This window comes from Centroberyx affinis, unplaced genomic scaffold (assembly GCF_046629955.1).
Source record: "Centroberyx affinis isolate AG114_WGS23_722 - 3 ecotype Tasmania unplaced genomic scaffold, CSIRO-AGI_Caff_v1 ptg001947l_1, whole genome shotgun sequence".
NCBI classification, from domain to species: Eukaryota; Metazoa; Chordata; class Actinopteri; order Beryciformes; family Berycidae; genus Centroberyx; species Centroberyx affinis.
The window spans coordinates 68,854-89,661 of NW_027280304.1; the positions used below are offsets into that span (position 1 = coordinate 68,854).

The 20,808-nt window shown below is 42.0% G+C and overlaps 1 protein-coding gene across 1 annotated transcript in view; it reads right to left on the reverse strand.

Annotated features, from left to right (window-relative positions):
* The window catches only part of LOC139653670 (ATPase family AAA domain-containing protein 2-like), a 56,722-nt gene extending 37,345 nt beyond the window's left edge, over nt 1-19,377 (reverse strand). Inside the window, exons 1-4 of the mRNA XM_071530589.1 lie at nt 19,230-19,377; nt 11,624-11,761; nt 10,381-10,506; nt 4,319-4,405 (exon numbers count right to left, since the gene is read on the reverse strand). Coding sequence (XP_071386690.1) covers nt 4,319-4,405; nt 10,381-10,506; nt 11,624-11,761; nt 19,230-19,377 — 499 coding nt within the window. The remainder of the gene's footprint in view (nt 1-4,318; nt 4,406-10,380; nt 10,507-11,623; nt 11,762-19,229) is intronic.
* Nucleotides 19,378-20,808: the final 1,431 nt, after the last annotated feature.

Sequence of the window (20,808 nt, forward strand, 5' to 3'; positions counted from 1 at the left end):
TTTCTACTCCACTCTACTCCTCTAAATATAAAATGGTAAATATTACAATATCATATCACAACAACAGTGATCAGCAATTATGATAGGCCTCATAATAAAATAATTCGCTCATATAGATCCTAACGCAGTCTCGAAGGTAAGAAGTGGATTATCCTTCACCTGAAATGTTCGCCTTGTCATCCTGAAATGCAAATGAGGCAAATGTTGGATCACTATAATTAGGAAGCACAGTTTCCACAAACCCCTTCACTCCATTGGGATGTTCTCTGCTATTCTGGACGGCAAGGGCAGTGACTGTAACATTGAGTGTATTTTGTAGTATTAAACACATATTTAAAGAACGCAAAGAATGGCCTTCTCAGCTGCCATGGTTGCAACGCTTGCATAATGCAATGCATTTTGCTTGTTCTTTTATATGAATTTTATCTTTTTATCTGTCTTTTATCTGCCTTCTATTGATGTTAAGCACTTTGAGCTGCATGTTGTGTATGCAAGGTGCTATACAAATAAAGGTTATTATTATTATTATTATTATTATTATTAATATTATTATTATTATTTTAAGTGATAAATACTAGTGTCAGTCCTCTGTACAAACCAGTCCCTTAAAATACCCTTACATTTACATGATTTCACCTCTTAATTCATGCAAAATCCCCTTAAAATTAGTTTAGGGAATTATTAATGGAGGAGACCCCATCAAAACCTCCTTAAACACCCCTTAATGTTTGACTGCTTACTTTCTAATTTAATGTAAAATTCAGGGAGACTTTCCATTAATAACTCACTAATAACATGTGACCCTGCACAAAAGGCATGAAAAATCCCTTAATTTCTAGTGTATCTGTGAACCAACCCATGAATAAATCCCTTAAAAACCCATGATACTAACCTTACTTTTTTTGCAGTCAGACACTCCAGTTATGAATGACACTAAATAAAACTCAAAAGATGCAGTTTACTCTCCGGTCCCAACAGAAAAACTAAACTCTTTTCCCAACAGAAACTCACATTAGACAGAGCCGAAGTTTCCCCCCGCCTGCTCTCCATCTTCCTCTGGATCCTGCTCACGACAGCGGACCTCTGTGAAGCCTGCCGGGTCGGAGAGCCAGTGTCCGGCTGGTCCGTACCTAGCGACGTAGCGTCCACTTTCCCGCGTAACGTCACCATGGAAACAATAACACACATACACACAGCCTAGCTTAAAAGCTGCTAGCCGAGCAGAAACTACAGAGGAATTACCTAAAGAACACCGTGCTGCTGAGTGCTGTGGACGAGCTAAAACACACACGACACACACACACACACCCACACACACACACTCACACACCCACACACACCCGACACACACTAGGTCAGCTGATGTGGGACGGGAGGTGCTGTACTGTCAGACTGCTGCTATGAGTTTTAGGTTTCATTTCAAAATAACGGTGTTCTGCCGCCGCCCAGTGACGTCATGCCGTAACATGCGCGTGTGAGAGCAAGCTGTAACTAACTGGAGAATATAATATCAGTAGTAGTAGTTGTAGTAGTAGCAGCAACTCGCAGTACTGTAGTAGAAGTATTGGTAATATTAGTAGTCATAGACAGGGGTAAAAGTGGGATTTGGCAGGTGGGGGAACCCTGTTTGGGGGGGGGGGGGGGGTGTTCAGAAAAAAATAGTAATTTAAAACAAATTTCCTGCATTTCTACACCACCTAACCTCTTGGATTAAGTCAAGAAACAGCAACCCTGTATAATGTTAACCAAAAATGTAAAATGATGTTATATTACTATATTTCAGCATTGAGCGTCCCCGTAACCATAGCAACTCACTCTCACGCCTGCCTGCGTGCGCACGGCGCGAGAGGAGAGGGAGAGACAGAAGAGCCGCTGACTGAGATTACTCTGAGCAGCATGCATGGGATTAAATTACAATATAATACATTTGTGTATATTTCTAGCTATTCAGATGGTCTGAATAACTGCTGCTCTGTCTTGTCTGTCCTGCTGTCATTACCTTTCGTTACTTCTTCTACATCACTTCTTTTACTGCTGAGTAGCTGTCCCCAGTGTGTCCTGCTCTGAAATCCAGCTTCTGTTGTTTAGTCGTTGGCAGTGGAGCCTCCTTGTTGTTGTTTTTCCCAGAGTTTCTCATTGCTGTGTTGCCGTATCAGATGCTTTGATAAATTGGATGTGTTTCTCGCTGTGGAAAGCGTTTTGCTGCCGCACAAAGTTTACAACGGACGATAACGTTCTTTGCATCCTTAACTGAGATAAAGTCAAAGTAGGCAAGGCAAGGCAAGGCAGCTTTATTTGTATAGCACATTTCATACACTGGGGCAATTCAAAGTGCTTTACAGAGTGATAAAAATACAGTAAAGGTAAAAGATGTACAATTAAAAAGTGCAAAAGTACAGACAAGAGATACAAAAGATAAAAGACTTAAAAAGTAAACTAGTGCAGTTCAAATCAAATGAAATAGAAAGATAAAAGAACACAACAAATACTCCCACTTTTAGATGCACATTGTGAGTGAACCCATATGTTTTTCTGTAATTTTCTTTTCCCCTGTCCTTCCTGATTCTACTCTTGATCTGATATTTACGTCAGATCTCACTGCCAAAGGCAGACGAGAATCACAGATTCTCCTCTTGGTCAAAAACCTCACCATCCACAGATGGATGAGAATCATACAGGGTAAAGCTCTGTCCCCCCCACATATAGTGTTCACTCGTGCAAGTAAGCATTACCTGGACAAGACCAATGAAAATTCGTACTTGCCCGTGTCAGCTCTGTTGGGATCCTGAACAGAAAGAGTTAAAATGAAGGTTATTTAAAAGCTGAGCTGAAAAGATATGTTTTTAGACATTACAGGGTAGAGTAGGCAGTGTAAAATAAGAAAGTTTTTAGCTTTGACTTAAAAGCGGTCAGAGTCGGGGCTTGTCTAATATCATCTGGGAGGTTATTCCAGGTCTGTGTTGCATGATAACAAAACGCTGCTTCACCGTGTTTTGTTCTAACTCTTGGGACAGCCAGTAGGCCAGCCCCAGATGTCTAAGGGTCCTAGAAGGTTCATATGGCACAAGCATGTCAGAGATGTATTTGGGCCCAGAGCCACAGAGTGATTTGTAGACAAGCAGCAAGATTTTGAAATCAATTCTCTGAGTGACTGGTAGCCAGTGTAAGGATTTTAAAACTGGTGTAATGTGGTCGTATTTCTTAGTTTTCGTCAGGACCCTGGCAGCGGCGTTCTGAATAAGTTGGAGTTGCCGAAGAGCTTTTTTTGAAAGCCCTGTGAACAGACCATTGCAGTAATCCGATCTACTGGAAATAAAGGCGTGGGTAAGCCTTTCTAGGTCTTGTTTGGACATTAGTCCATTAAGTAATGGGAAAAGCAGACGTAAACCGGTCCGCACATGTCCTTAAGATACATATGAGGAAAAAAACAAACAAAAATTTCAAAGCAGAGAAAAGAAAACGTTGAAGGGGGTTCAGGTTTAAGTAACACAGTAATGGAGCGTTACTGGGATTAGTAACTGTAATGTAATAACTGAATTTGAAATTGTAATCCCTTACACTACTCGTTGCAGAAAAAAGTAATCACATTACTATAACACGTTACTGAGTAACTGCTACCGCCCAACACTGGTCGCAACAAGTTCGGATCACCGAGAAGAGCAAAACATCGTTAACATAGCATTATCATACATTACCATTGCCCCACTATTCAGAATAGCATGGACATGCAGTGTCAGTGTTGTTAACTATCAGCGTCTGGAGGTTTCAGAAACAGACTGGACGCTCTTTGGCTTCATTTGTTGAGGTTACCGGTATTGATTTTGAAAATTCTAAATATATCAGCCGCAGATTTTGCTCACTGCAATGCTGTTTCCAGTCAATTTTATGAAAAAAAAAAAAGCTTTGTTAATACAGAGCTACTATTATTCTGTAAGAATTCTCACTGTTATTGACAGATTAACAAAACAAACCCAGTGTCACTCAGTGCAGCTGGAAACGTTCACCTTAATCAAGGCATTTTAAGCCAACAGAATAAATACACTTACATCAACACATTACATTAAGTCAGACATTGTTTGGTGGAATATTTTCACAGGAATCTACCAAACCACATGATTCAGCATGAAAGACAGAACAAATGACTTGAATGGACATTAAATGGATAAGTTTGAGATTCATAAATACAGTTTCATAGCAAAGTGATCTTGGTCACATTTGTCAATCATTCAAAAGCAGATCCCAACAATACACAGCCATCTATCAACAAAGAAAGTAGGAAATCTGTTTCTCACAGATCCAGAACTTTGATTCAGTATACCAGACTTGTGTCCACTGCCCTTGGTGATTGCAGCATGACACATAGGGCCAGTGACTGGGGCTTTGAGGCTCTCCTGCTGCCCAGTACCTGCAGAGCAAACAACATATTATCCTTTTTAATAGAGCTGAAACTATTGATTATTTTCATTTGAAATAATGTATTGAATCTCACATCAAATCACATCACAACTCGTATCAAATAATCTATAGTCAAGAACAAATCAATTTTTTTGACGAGACAGGAGATGTATCAATAAAATGATATCCCAGTAAACCAGAAGTATTAAGCTGTTCAAAATGTAAAAAATAAAAATATATATATATATTAAATAGGCGTATATCTTTGAAAATGTGTTTAGTAAACCCTCATTCTCTCTGAGGTTTGCTTTTCTTTTCATTTTTTATGATAGTTAATCACACTTAGCTTAAGTTAGATTTAAATCAGGTTTGTTTTGACTCCCACATTTGAATAGAAGATTTTTTTCTGTTCTCCTATTGATTTCTTCCATTTTTTTTAAATTCATGTAACATTCTTTGCTGCCCTACTCTTTAACACATCCATTCTATTAGTTATAAACAGTTCCTGTGATGGCATTGTGATAGAAAAAAACCTAAAAAATAATGTAAAATATCTCACGTTGGTGTCAGCGGTGATCCGTCCACCCACTCCCACATCCACTTCCATCTCTCTGTATAACGCAGACCAATCCAGGCTCCATCCTGATTCAGCTTACTGACAAATTCCTGATAATTTGTCAAAAGAGGCCGCAATCAGTTCTCTGTTCTTAAAGCATAAGTTCAGTGATTTTGTTCCTATATATAATTCCTCTCTTCCTCCCTGTAGCTGTTGGACCCACAGACAGTATTGTCTCCAGTCAGCTGTCAGTTGAAACAGCTCTGCTGCCTCTTGCTGCAACAATGAGTCCAAACTGTTTGGCTATCAGCTGTCGCTGACTCAATAGCCAAATACATATAAACACACACATAGAAATACACAAATAAACACACAGGCACACACATATGTACATATACGAACACATACTGTACAGTATATACATGCAAACCTGTTCCTCTCTGCTGTTTATGACCACCAGATCTGATCCTGTTTTCAGACAGTCCTTTCTGCTCTCTGTCCAAGTTTTCTTCTCAGTAGAGTTACAGTAACACCTGCCGCCAAATATCTCCCATCCTTTAGGACACCACTTCCCTTGTTGTCAAAGAACTGATTTAGTAACGGATTTCAATTAATTCAACGTCAGATTGATTAGAATTTACTATTTGCTCTGTATTTTAAATCCCAGAGCTTCTTTTGGTGCAAGTCCAAGTCAAGTCTCAAGTCTTTCAGGGCAAGTCCTAAGTCAAGTCTTACTGTAAGTTTTCATAATTGCAAGTCAAGATGCAAGTCTTTCAGGCCTGTGAATCCTGACCATGCCCATTACAATGACACGGGACCAGTTCTCATGTTTTTTAAAGTTTTCCTTTCAAAACTTTTTTTATTTTATTTATTTTTCTATGCTGTGTACCTGACTAGAACATGAAATTTGACAATGGATAACACCAGGCTTTTATTTTACACCTTAATTTTGCTGGTTCATTTGGTGCCCACTCACTGGGTTCAGAGGTATCAAACACAATGCAGAGTCCAGTTTATAGAGCTCAGAATGTGTATTGAAGTGTTGAATGAATGCAGGTAGTTACAACACAGGCAAACAATAAAGATGACGACTGAGGTGTGATTGGCCAGCTTGGTGATTGATGACATACAGTATGTGGTTTTGATAGTGAATGTCCCGTAGAGCCCTGCACAGGCCTCAAATTCAGGATTTTTTTTTTTTTTTTTTACAGAAATGAACGAAAGCTACTTGTTTTATTTAACTCAATTCATATGCAGTTATTATTTGTATTTATTTTCTGAGTTGTTCGCCGCTTACATCCCGGTGCAGCTGGAGAGCTGGCTGGAGGCTTGGCGGCGTGTTTATGCTTTAAGGCTGTTAGACAACATTTAGGCCTATATGGAAACATTTACGCCAAAGTGATTTATTTATTTTTTTTATTCCTTAACAGTCAGCCACCAGCTATCCCCATCCACACCAGTTTGGCAGCGCAAAGGCCGGTTATCAAGGTTAGGCTACTCCAAAACAAAAGCTAAAGGCGGAACCGAGCGCAGAGCAATAAAGGGAAGCATTTAAAAGCCTGTTTTTGAATAAGCAATTGCTGCGGAGTTTTACCAGTTTAAAATCCGATCAAGTCTTTGCTTTCAAGTCTCGAGTCACGTCAAGTCTTAAAGCAGTCAAGTCGCAAGTAAGTCGAGTCACAAGTCGTGTGACTCGAGTCCCACTCGAGTCCAAGTCTCAGGTCTCAAGTCTACAGCTCTGTTAAATCTTATCTCACCTTCAATTTTACTCTTCAGCTGGTTTACTTCAGTCTGTAACAGTTTTTTCTCTTCGGTCAGATTGTGGTGACTGGTCAGCAACTGGTTTCTCTCTTGAGTCAGATTGTGGTGACTGGTCAGCAACTGGTTTCTCTCTTGAGTCAGATTGTGGTGACTGGTCAGCAAATTGTGTCTATCCACAATGACTGAAATATCTGATGACAACCATGAAAAAGAAAAAAAAACAATCAACAATTCTTCTTAAATTGGTAAATATTAGGGATGGGACAATATATCGAAATTCAATATTTCACAACACAAAAATGTGACAATCCGTATGGTGTGTCAGAAAAATGAATGGTGATGTCAGCTCCATGTTATTCTGCTGTAGTAATCACTAATGAGACTCTTGACCATCACAGTTTCACAAGATCTCCATCAAAATTATATTATTGTCACTTTGTAATGACATTTTTAAATTGTTGTTTACATTCTAGCAGCCAATGCCATTGCAAAGATTTGTGCCTCAGAAATTAACAAAATTCTGAACAGTCATACTTCTTAGTCATACTGTCTGTTCTGCTGCAGGTTTGAAGTCACAGGCTCCTGTTGTTTTATAAAATACATTAAAAACAGCTCCTAGCATGATCTTATAAGGCCATAATCACTGCAGTTGCAGTCATATCAAAAGTAGTCCCATTCTTCCAGACTTGAATGTGAACAGATCATTGTGGGTTTTTACTTCCGCTCTGCCTTAAGTTTTGTTTTGCCTCTCCACTGCCACCAGAAGAATGTAGCAGTTCACAGTAGAGCCCGGCCCGGGCCTCAACTACAGGCTCTAGGCCGGCCAGAGCCTGAATTCTTTTTATTTTATTTTTAAATCTAAAAACCTAATGTGTTTGATTAATTTCAAATAGCTTATTAAATCAGCACCATACAAAACACCATCCAAAACACTTCCAAAGCATTACCAGTATTAAATGTGTCAGTTCAAATGTTTATCAGAAAAAGGTTGAGCTTTTTAACAGGATCAGAGCAGCGACTCTGGAGATACGCATGACTTCTATTTTTGATGGACTACTACATGTCCGTCTGTTCCGTATTTTAGCCATATAAATGTATATAAATAATAGTTTGTTTATTGTAGTTATTTATCACCATGTCAGTTAGGAAAATAGAGGATACATGAATCAAGCTGCTGAGAAGCTTCTATTTGGCAACAGTACATCTACACTCATAAAAAGGGACATAAGTACTCTTCTATGGTACATTAATGTTCCTCACAGTACAACATGAGTTGTTTATAGAACAATAAGCAAAACTGGATAACTGTGTTGACTTACCCATAGGTAAAATAATAGATACGGCCAACAGAACGGGCGGAGCGCAGGCAGAACCACGGAGCTGCTGTAGTAGCTCTGTGTTACGCAAACTGAACGCATGCTGTGTACGATCAAAAGCTTCATCAGAGAACATGGCTAGAGTCCATTTTGATAGGCTGAAATGTTTTTCTATCTTAACTTTGTTTTAAAATCAATTTTTTTTTCTTAGATTAGTAGTTTCTTTGATTAGTATGCCTATTGATTTCAAGTCCTAAGCACAAAAAAAGAAAGAAACGGGCCCGGGCCCGACCCTCATAGCCCACATCATTCTGTATCTCACCCACACAAAAATAGCAACAGGAAAAGCAAAACTAACCACAAAGGCACAGAGCAGCACAGAGTGTCTTCAAAGTTCTTTATTCATAATCAAAGAGGTGACTGCCATTAAATTCCATTCAGCAACAGCTTTTTTGTTTAGTTTGTGCAGGACACAAACCGCAACAAAGCCGAAAAAGCCTCGTTCTAAAGCCAGAAAGGCTAAACACAGCCGCTCCAAAACCTGAGTGAACACTGCTGCAGCATTTCAAAGGCTAGCTAGCTAACGTTTCTTGTTGATGCAACAAAGCAAACATTAGCTCAAGTATCTGTCAAGCAATACGATCACAACCTGTTGCTAGTAGCTAAGTGGCTAAAGGGGATTGGGTAAAGTTAGCGTTAGCTACAGCTTACGGCCCTGCTCCACTACAGCCATCGGCCGTCAGCCATGGAAGGAGTGATTCCTTTCCCAGCACTGAAAGATGCTCCACTGCTCGCGTTGCGTCCGATGGCTGCGTCCAGGATAAAAAATTGCCAATTCTCGATAGCTGATGCACGCGCTCTCCCACATTGAAATAAAATTGAATTGATTGTTTTGTGGTGTATTCATTCAAAATTCAACATGCTCTGTGGAGCAGGGAGAACGTCACATTGGCGCAACGCTGATGGCAACGTGAAGTGATGCTGGTAGTGGAGCTCTAACGTTACTGTTAGACCTCTGGGTTAGCTAGCGATAGGTTGCCAGATGCCCGGTTTTCGACCAGACTGTCCGGTTTTCAGATGCATTGTCTGTGTTCGGTCAGAAGGGTCGACCGGTCAAAATCATTCTGTATAATAACTGTAGCCCTGCTGATATTTCCCTGTCACGGGTGGGTGTTTGTTGTTTAACAAATCGCTATAGGCTCATGACTAGAGCAGGGGTAATTCCACCAATCACAAGAGACAAGTGAGCGGATGTGCTCTATACATGCACATCTGTGCATGTGCACATGGATGCGAATGAATGTGCATGCCCACAAGGTTTTCCCAAGATACAAATCTGGAACCCTACAGATAGCATAGCATTGTATTGATTCCATCTTTTACTTGACTTGCTGCATAATATGTCTGTAACTCTGTGGGAAGTTCTAAACATTTATAACAGTTTGCAATGGGATATGCTGCCTCTTCACTTGACATTTCTGAACTGTAGGCTAACGCTACTTGGCTAGGTGGAGTCTGATGTGAAAACACCAGTCCATACTTTGTCAGTTTTAGGCCACCGTAGCTCCCGGGGAGGGGAGGGGTGAGAGAGGTTGGGCGGAGCCGGGGGCTTTGACTGAGTTTGCCGATGTTGGGTTTGGCAAAATAAGGGTTTGTCCGAACTTCCAGAAGCCATATACTGCCATTGATTTCAAAAATACAATAAAAATAGCTCTGAGACATACTGCTGACTGAACTCTGCAGGTTCTTCCTCTGAGGCATTTCCAACAATCACCTGCTTAGAGCTACTAGCTAAAAAAGATGCCCAGTGGCACAGGGGCTAAGTGATTGCTACTTCTATGAAATAACTTTAAAATGCCCACGCCTATATTCAGTAGTTAAAGCTGCACAAGGCAAGATTGTTATGTAAAAATACATCCATCTTATCAGCTTATATTCACCCTGTTGGCCCAAATTAATTTCAGGTAGCAGATTGAACGAAATCCAGCAGAGAGCTCTGTCCACACTAAACTGGACTCACCAATCTGCTGCCGAAATATTTTTTCACCATTTCTACCCCTACAGGCACTAAGAAGAATAAATTTAGCTCTGAGCTCATCCTACTGAAGTCACATTATATGATTTCTGGGCTTTTCAGAAATTCAGTGATTTTTCCAAAGTGCCGCCAAAATGTGAAGTTGCCCTTTACAGCTTTGAACTAATTAATGTACATCAGAAAAAAAGGCTTAAGTCATACATGGCATAACTTAAAAATAAGATACTATGGCCAAGACTATAATCAAATATACAGTATATACAGTATATTACAGTGACCTAAGATACAACGTTATGAAATAAAAATGAGAGCCTCACAGTAGATGGACAGGACGATGATCCCAGTCCCCAGCAGAAGGCCCAGCAGGCCCAGACTCACTGCAGCAGCTCTGAAAGGGTTTCTGCTTCTCTGGACGGCCGGAAGATACGTTTGAGTGTGTGATCCTGCAGAGGCAAAGTACACACAGATCACATTCACATTCACACCAAGCATGTTCTGAGCATTTATTCCTTCAGTTCAGTTCATATTTCCAGGCGAGAACGATGGCATTTGAACTCTGGTGGCACCAAATACAAACAGAGAGAGTCTCAGTCCTCTAACAAGTGAACTTGGGGAAACCACCCCAAAAAGCAAGGGATTATGGGTATGTAACACCACATTATGTAATAACACCGCATTATGTAATAACTCGACAAAATGTAATAAATTTTCACTTCATTATGTAATAACACCCGCATTTTGTAATAATCTGCCGCATTTTGTAATACACAGCCTGAACGCAATATGTAATAAATTTCCCCGTATTTTGTAATAAATTATTACATATTGCGGTGGTTATTACAAAATACAGGAGTTGCACTTTTTTTTTGATGAAAATGTAATAATATGGTGCATTATGTAATAACCATCTATGGTTCTTTCTATCGTGGCTATTACATTTTGCGTTCAGGCTGTGTATTACAAAATGCGGCAGATTATTACAAAATGCGGGTGTTATTACATAATGAAGTGAAAATGTATTACATTTTGTCGAGTTATTACATAATGAGTTGTTACATGGTATAAAGAGATGGATGTTGACATCTGATAGCCAGCGGTTCCTCGTGCTTGGAAAACATAGATCACATTCATACCAAGCATGTTCTGGAGTGTTTATTCCTACAGCTGGATATCGGTAGGATTTTACCAAATCCGGTGCGATTTTCAATTCTTCTTATCGACCCGATTCTTTGTGGATTTCCACCGTGGTCTAAACCATGGTGTTACCATGTACCAAGTTTACTTTTTTGCATTTCCAAACTCTTTTCACCCTTATTATGTGGGAAGTAACACTAAGGAAAGTCAACACCCAAAGTTTTGAAACACTGGTGCACAAGTGGGTAAGATATGGTTTAGAAGTTTGGTGCAAAGATATCTGAACCCTTCCACTTTGGCTTTTGCAGAATGATAATATCAAATTGTACAAATGTGAAATTGATCAAGCTGTCATCACTCATTTAATTGTAACACATTCACAAGCCTTCATTTTACAATATTCAAATGTAATGATTTCAGATGTACCTCCTTCAGGCTGCTGGTCTCTCAAAGTGTCTGCGCTCTCGTAGATCTCCACCATCCTCTCCTCCCTCTCTCCTCTCTCCTCTTGGTCTCCTCTGTTATATCTCACCTTCGTAGTGAAGTCTGGCCTGGCATAAACATCTGTAGACATCTTGAGGGATGAGAGAACTGAAAACTACACTAATTATACTTACACAACTGTTTCGATTTACGTTACGATACTACGTTACACCGGTGTTACCTCTTAACTGGTTTCCAGATTAACTGGTGACCGTAGCTTGAATGAGTCAGTGGTTACTCGGAGCGACGGCAGATGTTGCAACCAGGAAGACAACATGTAGCTGACCTCGCGAATGCCTTAATCATTTCTGTGCCATTTGTAACTGTCATTTCAATAAATATTCATCTGATTGTGATGTTGATCTGTAAGTTCGTCAATGAAGCTGAGCTCGTGACATTCGTGAACCGCTTTTTGAACGTTTCCCCCAAAGAAAGAAGAAAAAAAAATAGACTCCACACGGGATTCGATCCGAAGGACGAAATACTACAGAAGCGTGGCACAGGTCACCTGTTGTTCTTCACCTGCACTACACACGAGTTACACCGACACATCAACACTCGACACCACACACACGTTTCCTTGTCTGAACAAGACAGCCAGGTTAACTTGTGACCACGCTATAGCGCTGCAGAGCTTTTCCAACAAACACGCGCTCATTTACACATTCATTTTAGAGTACTGTCATTTAGTTCTGTAGTTATCAATGCACGGTGTAAAGTTTTTAAGGTTAATGACAATGACAAGGTTAATGTAGGAAAAATAAAAGGTTTATCGGGCTATATTAAATTTGTCACGAAAATAACTGAACGACTGATTGAGGACAGCACTTTCATGTGGCTTGAGACTTCAGCTGTTAATCGGGCTAATATTGGATTATTGCTGTCCATGTAAACATAGTCACTGACAATATTGGATGAGCAAAAGGGAGTCATTCCTATGTTCCCAGGGTCCTATGTTCCCCAGATTTAAATGGCACATAATGGGAACATGACAAAGAGTCCTATGTTCCCAGGGTCCTATGTTCCCCAGATTTAAATGGCACATAATGGGAACATGACAAAGGGTCCTATGTTCCCAGGGTCCTATGTTCCCCAGCTCTAGGGTTAGGTTGGTTGTGTGTAGATGTTTACCCAGAGCGCTGACCACAACTGTTTCACAGAACAGAAGGGCTTTTTATCAGAGCTATCCAGGTTAGGCTCAGGCCATCCACTGTAATTTGATTGCACTTCTGCTCCTTCTGACTTTGGAGTAGAAAGTATCAGTACCCCAATATGGGGTGAGGAGAACTTAACGTTGTAGATGTTTCCCCAGTTCTAGGGTTAGGGTTAGAGACCTTCAAAATCCAATAAAATTATAACCATTGGTTTTGTTGTCTTTATATAGCTGTTTTGAAGCCTTGTTCCAATAAAAAAAAAACAACTGCCTAATATTCATGAAATATTTTAACTTGAGACGGGTCAAATTTGACCCGAACACAATAGGAGGGTTAATGTGTGTTAACAGAATATTGAACTGGGGAACATAGGACCCTGGGAACTTAGGACCCTGGGAACATAGGACCTTGGGAACTTAGGACCTTGGGAACTTAGGACCCTGGGAACATAGGACCCTGGGAACTTAGGACCCTGGGAACATAGGACCTTGGGAACTTAGGACCTTGGGAACATAGGACCTTGGGAACTTAGGACCTTGGGAACATAGGACCCTGGGAACTTAGGACCCTGGGAACATAGGACCTTGGGAACATAGGACCCTGGGAACATAGCAGCTTTTGAACTTAGGACCCTGGGAACATAGGATCCTGGGAACATAGGACCCTGGGAACATAGGACCTTGGGAACATAGGACCCTGGGAACTTAGGACCCTGGGAACATAGGACCTTGGGAACTTAGGACCTTGGGAACTTAGGACCCTGGGAACATAGGACCTTGGGAACATAGGACCCTGGGAACTTAGGACCTTGGGAACTTAGGACCCTGGTAACTTAGGACCCTGGGAACATAGGGCACTGGGAACATAGGACCCTGGGAACATAGGACCCTGGGAACATAGGACCCTGGGAACATAGGACCTTGGGAACATAGGACCCTGGGAACTTAGGACCTTGGGAACTTAGGACCTTGGGAACGTAGGACCTTGGGAACTTATGACCCTGGGAACATAGGATCCTGGGAACATAGGACCCTGGGAACATAGGATCCTGGGAACATAGGACCCTGGGAACATAGGACCTTAGGAACATAGGACCCTGGGAACCTAGGACCCTGGGAACATAGGACCCTGGGAACATAGCACCTTTTGAATTTAGGACCCTGGGAACATAGGACCCTGGGAACATAGGACCTTGGGAACATAGGACCCTGGGAATTTAGGACCTTGGGAACTTAGGACCTTGGGAACATAGGACCCTGGGAACATAGCACCTTTTGAACTTAGGACCCTGGGAACAAAGGACCTTGGGAACATAGGACCCTGGGAACATAGGACCTTGGGAACATAGGACCTTGGGAACTTAGGACCTTGGGAACTTAGGACCCTGGGAACATAGCATCCTGGGAACATAGATACGCTCCTGGTAAAAGTGGGCGGGATGGTGCGATATTATACTACAGGCCTTTGTTCATCTGTGTCAGTAAATGTTCATAAGTTGATTTGCTTGTACATAAACTAAAAAGATTAAAAAAAAAAAAAAAAAATCCAGGAATCCAATGAATCCCCTGGGCATGAAAATCCCCGTAAAGCCCCGTCTGCCTCTCACCTGGCACAGCGAGAGCGACACTCTGTCCCGACGTGACACAGCCGGCAGCGGCAGCGGCATCATTAAGGCGAGGTAATCTCCAGGACTAATGCGTTCACCGACGGGGTAAAATATCACATTTCTGGGAGCGAGGATCAAAGCGAGGGAGGCACGGCGTGGCACCGAACCCAGACCCGCGTCCCCCCCCCCCCCCTAAAGGTGCTGACTCTGCCTGACGCGCGCCGCACGCCGAGGAGCAGCAGGTAGCGGATAGGGAGAGAAAAGACCGGAGCGGAGTCGTGTTTAATTGCTGGAAATAGTGACATAATGATTCATTCACCGACTCCAAATGTCAGTTTGTGTGTCGGGGCGGAAAGGCGCGCCGGAATGGATTTCACACGCGGCAACGGTTTATTCTTTGATGCTGGTTTTCTCCGGGTGTGAGCCTTTATCCCTGCGTGGCTGTTAGTGAGAAACAAACCCCAGCATGCTGTCAGGTGTGTTTACATATTTCACTTGTTTGTGTGTGGAAACAGCGCCGCCTAAACCGCATTTTGTCCCGATAAAAAGTCCCATGACACACTTTGTTTTGGTTTGAGCTGCAGCAGATGCTACTATCAGCCAACAGTGTGTATGTAAAACTCTCACACTTCACAGAAACTCCCACAGCAACAACTCAACAGGTGTTACTACTGCTACTCTCTCCATTTTCACTGTGGCTGTCTGAGGCAACCAGAGTGATTGGAAATTGAAGGAAAAAGGAGAGGAGGAGAGGAGAGGAGAGGAGGGGACAAGAGAGGAGAGGGAGAGGAGAGGAGGAGAGAAGGAGGAGAGGAAGGAGAGGTGAGAGGAACCGATGAGAGGAGGAGAGAGGAGGAAAGTAGGAGAGAGGAGAGGAAGAGGGGAGAGGAGACAGGATCTAATGAGAGGAAAGGAGGAGAGGGAAGGAGGAGAGGAAGAGGGGAGAGGAGAGGAGAGAGGAACCGATGAGAGGAGGGGAGAGGAGGAGAGGAGAGGAAGAGGGGAGGGGAGAGGAGGAAGGTAGGAGAGGAAGAGGGGAGAGGAGGAGAGGAGAGAAGGAGGAGAGGAAGGAGAGGAGAGAGGAACCGATGAGAGGAGGGAAGAGGAGAGAGGAGAGGGGGAGGGGAGAGGAGAGGAGGAAAGTAGGAGAGAGGAGAGGAGGAGAGGAGAGGATAGGAAGAGGGGAGAGGAGAGGAGGAGAGAAGGAGGAGAGGAAGGAGAGGAGAGAGGAACCGATGAGAGGAGGAAAGTAGGAGAGAGGAGAGGAGTGGAAGAGGGGAGAGGAGACGAAGGAGAGGAGAGAGGAACCGATGAGAGGAGAGGAGGAGAGGAGAGGAAAGAGGATAAGAAAGAGGAGAGGAAGAGAGGTGAGGAAAGAGGAGAAGAAGAGGGGAGGGGAGAGGAGGAAAGTAGGAGAGAGGAGGAGAGGAGAGGAAGAGGGGAGAGGAGAGGAGGAGAGAAGGAGGAGACGAAGGAGAGGAGAGAGGAACCGATGAGAGGAGAGGAGAGGAGGAGAGGAGAGGAAAGAGGAGAGGAAGAGAGGAGAGGAAAGAGGAGAAGAAAGAGGAGAGGAAGAGGGGAGAGGAGAGGGGAGAGGAAGATAGGAAAGGAAAGGAAGGGAAGGAAAGGAAAGGAAAGGAAGGAATCAAAACTAAATGAAACGCCAGGTTCAGATTAATGTGTGGAAACAGAAGGTGTGTGAGTCATCAGCTGATTGAAGTTTAGATCGTACAGCAGTGGAAAGTTACATCGGATGGATTGAACGCTATCTGAGAGTTGATATTTAATTCCACAATAAAAGTCTAATAACAATCCATGGAGGAGATTCCAGTCTGTGTCCCTGTTAGACCGATTAATGTTGATGTAAGAGCGAGAAGCCGGCTGAACAAGTCCGACCAAATAAACTCATTTCAAAGAGCTTTTGTCCTGCAGGCTGGGAGCCGTGAAACAAGGAGGAGTCAAGCAGCATCGTGATGGTGAACACATTATAAATGGAAATTTTAAATGGAAGCAATATAATTGTCTCATGTAGGAGATTAAAAAGTAAGTAAATGGTATAGCAGTGGAGAAACAAAGTGCCAAAACAGCTCAAAATGTGTTTTTTACCCCTTAAATTACCTGAATCTGTGGTAAGTAGTAAGAGCAGAGGTGGGGACTTGAGTCACATGATTTCACACAACTTTAGATAGATAGATAGATAGATAGATAGATAGATAGATAGATAGATATAAACTTTATTAATCCCTTGGGAGGGTTCCCTCAGGGAAATTGCTTGAGACTTGACTTAATGCATGAAGAGAAGGCTTGAGACTTGACTTGACTTGGGTTCTGGTGACTTGGGACTTGACTCTGACTTGTACTCTGACGACTTGAAAAGGTTTCTAAAGTCTTGACTTGAGATCTTGTGTTTGTGTAAATGACTTAGATTGAAAGTGATGAGATTTGTTCCAGCAGACGACTGAATTTAAATTCTGTTTTCTGAATTTGTATGGAATGATTTACTGAAGTTGAAACTGATTCTAGAAATCAAACTCATGATGCTCTTACCAAGTTTTTATCCTATTAAAACCATATTGCATTGAAAAGTCCTAGATATTTAGTTTTCTTTAAGATATGAAATTGATACTGGACTCTTGATTTGTTCTGACTTGACTTGCTGTTCTACATTTAGACTTGAGACTTGACATTAATGACATGGACTTGACTTGGTAATCTACATTTAGACTTGAGACTTGACTTCAGACTTGTGCCTCAAGACTTGAGACTGACTTGGGACTTGAGCAAAGTTGACCGACCTACTTTTCTGGTTCCATGTAGAGGGCTTCCTCTGCATGTATGCAACGACTTGTGGGACACAGAGTGACCTCTGACCCCTCCTTGGTTCCTCCTGCACTGTGGACGGCTGCTAACAGTCTTCAGTCCTGACACCAGTCACCAGCCGACTGTAGCAACACTGCTCAGTGTTTAAATCCTCGTGAGCTTCACTGAGGCTTTTCGCTCCATTACAGCTGGCAAACATAGATGGGAAAATAAGAAGAGAATTTGCATGTGTGTGTTATTTACATACAGACCGACTGGTGCAGGGAGGCAGCAGGACAGGACAGACTGGATCTGCCCTGCACTGTAAAAAATGTCACACTCAATAAGCAAGTTTGTTAAAATCTATATATACATAGCTATATTTGTTTAAATAGATAGTATTTTAAGTAAAATCTGATTTTAAAACTGAATACCAAACTGACTTTTGATATTCTTTAATGAACAATTAAATGAATCAGCTGTCGAGTTGCCAGGGCCGGCTCTGAACTGCTGGAGGCCCTAGGCAAAATGTTCTGTGGAGGCCCCCTTTTGAGATGAATCCTCCCCGCCATCAAGCAATAAAGACCGAGTAAAAAAAAAAAAAAGTGTTTAAAGCACTGTATTTTTGTTAGCTATTATAAGATAGAGCACATGGATATCAAAATAAAATGTAATAAATACAAAGGTGAATGTGGCTCTCTCCTCTTGTGTGGACATGAGCTTAAAATGAGGACTTTCAAGACTTCAGTGGCTTTAGAACTGTTAACAGAAGAACGGTGATGTCACTTATCTTGACCAATAGTGACACTTTTTTGCCCGGCTCACTATTGCTGTCTGGGTCCTCTGTCCTTGTGGCTTCTGCTGCCTCAGTAAAGGCCTTTGTGGCTACAAAACATTTGGGTCATGCAGAGCTGTAGAGAAATTTAAAGGAAGTAAGCAAGTAGTTCCAGTCGAGCAATTTGATTGGACAGGAGGCGTTCCAGTGACATACAGTTAACTACACTACACCCTAAGACTTTATGTGTTGTAGTGGAATCCTGAGGAAGCTGTTTCTGTTGGCGGAGACTAATAAAAGACAATAAAATCAATCTGTTGTCTCAAATTACCATAAATTGATGAATATCTTTGTTTATAGAACTGTTGTATAAAAGCATTGAAGAGAGGATAATGAATGCATTTTCATTTTGGGGAGAGCTGTTCCTTTAAGATGAGGCGACTTCTGTGATGGTTTCATTTGTATTTAGGCCATCATGCCTGGAGCAGAGTGGTGTGCCACATATATATCAGACAAGATGAAAAAGATTTGACCACACACACACACACACACACACACACACACACACACACACACACATATAGGTTAACACCATATCCCCTGGCTGATATTGGCCCAGCAGAGGAAGCAACACTCACTGACCACAAACCACAGGTTCAGCCCTGCCATGTGTTCACAGGATGGTGACATGCAGAGACAGAGACAGAGACAGGTGTTTTATTAATTCCCATTCACCAGTTCAGGTGGAAGTTCACTGTCACTGAATTCTTGCACCAGGTCCAAAGAATGCATGAGTTTGTTCTGTCCACAAATAGATTCACTGTGCAATCCATCCCACAAACATGCTGAGGGTGTGTGAAGAGGAGGAAGAGTAAAGAGTGAGTAAACACTGAAGGGAGTTTGGGTGAGAAGTTGATGTCACTTCCTCTGTCTCAACGTACAGAGTGGAGAGAGAGAGAGAGAGAGAGAGAGAGAGAGAGAGAGAGAGTTAGTTAGTTATCTGTGACTAGTTCACATCGCGGGCTGTAACCGCACTGTTTTCTCACTTCACACTGTGAACACAAATTTCACTTAAAAAGAACTATAAGTGGAAACTCCCTTAGACTTTTCTCTAATCTGCAGGAATCTCTTTCTCTCTCTCTCTCTCTCTCTCTCTCTTCCTCTCTCAATTCAATTCAATGGTGCTTTCTTCAGTTGTAATGATTTCAGATGTACCTCCTTCAGGCTGCTGGTCTCTCAAAGTGTCTGCGCTCTCGTAGATCTCCACCATCCTCTCCTCCCTCTCTCCTCTCTCCTCTTGGTCTCCTCTGTTATATCTCACCTTCGTAGTGAAGTCTGGCCTGACATAAACATCTGTAGACATCTTGACGGATGAGAGAACTGAAAACTACACTAATTATACTTACACAACTGTTTCGATTTACGTTACGATACTACGTTACACCGGTGTTACATCTTAACTGGTTTCCAGATTAACTGGTGACCGTAGCTTGAATGAGTCAGTGGTTACTCGGAGCGACGGCAGATGTTGCAACCAGGAAGACAACATGTAGCTGACCTCGCGAATGCCTTAATAATTTCTGTGCCATTTGTAACTGTCATTTCAATAAATATTCATCTGATTGTGATGTTGATCTGTAAGTTCGTCAATGAAGCTGAGCTCGTGACATTCGTGAACCGCTTTTTGAACGTTTCCCCCAAAGAAAGAAGAAAAAAAAATAGACTCCACACGGGATTCGATCCGAAGGACGAAATACTACAGAAGCGTGGCACAGGTCACCTGTTGTTCTGTCCTGTTGTGAGCAATTCGCCACATTCTTCAATAACAAAATTACTGCCATCAGACAGAACATTAGTGCCTCAAGTTCTATAAATGAACCTACCCTCCAGTTCTCCAGGAATATTACTTGTGCCATGTCTCATTTTGACCTTCTAGACCTACAACAACTAGACAATTTTGTTGGGCAGCTCAGGTCCTCCACCTGCTGCTTGGATCCTCTCCCTACCACATTTTTTAAAACTGTTTTTGACTGCTTAGCACCTGAGGTATTGGAAATGATTAACTGCTCTCTTCAGTCAGGTATATTTCCTGCAGTGCTTAAAACAGCTGTCATTAAACCACTTCTGAAGAAGAGTAACCTTGATGCAACAGTTATTGCTAACTACAGGCCCATCTCCAACTTACCTTTCCTCAGCAAAATACTTGAAAAAACAGTTTATTCTCAGCTTAATAACTATCTAACATCAAACAGCCTTCTAGACACTTATCAATCTGGTTTTCGATCCCACCATAGCACAGAAACAGCACTTATCAAAGTTGTGAATGATCTGCATATAAACACAGACTCCAATAAACTATCTGTTCTTGTGCTTCTGGATCTCAGTGCCGCTTTCGACACTGTTGACCATGACATTTTACTACAGAGGTTAGAAAAATGGGTCGGCCTATCCGGCCCGGTTCTAAACTGGTTCAGATCCTACCTACAGGATAGGCAGTTCTTTGTGTCCATTGGCGACTTTGCCTCGGAAAGAGTGAGTATTATGTGTGGAGTACCCCAAGGTTCGATTCTTGGACCACTACTGTTTAATCTCTATATGCTCCCACTCGCACATGTCATACAGAAACACAAAATAAACTACCATAATTATGCAGATGATTCACAACTGTACATATCCCTGTCCCACGAGGACCTAGATCCCATACATTCCCTAACTCAGTGTATTGATGATATTAATCTATGGATGTCACAGAACTTTTTACAACTGAACAAAGACAAAACAGAAATACTCATCT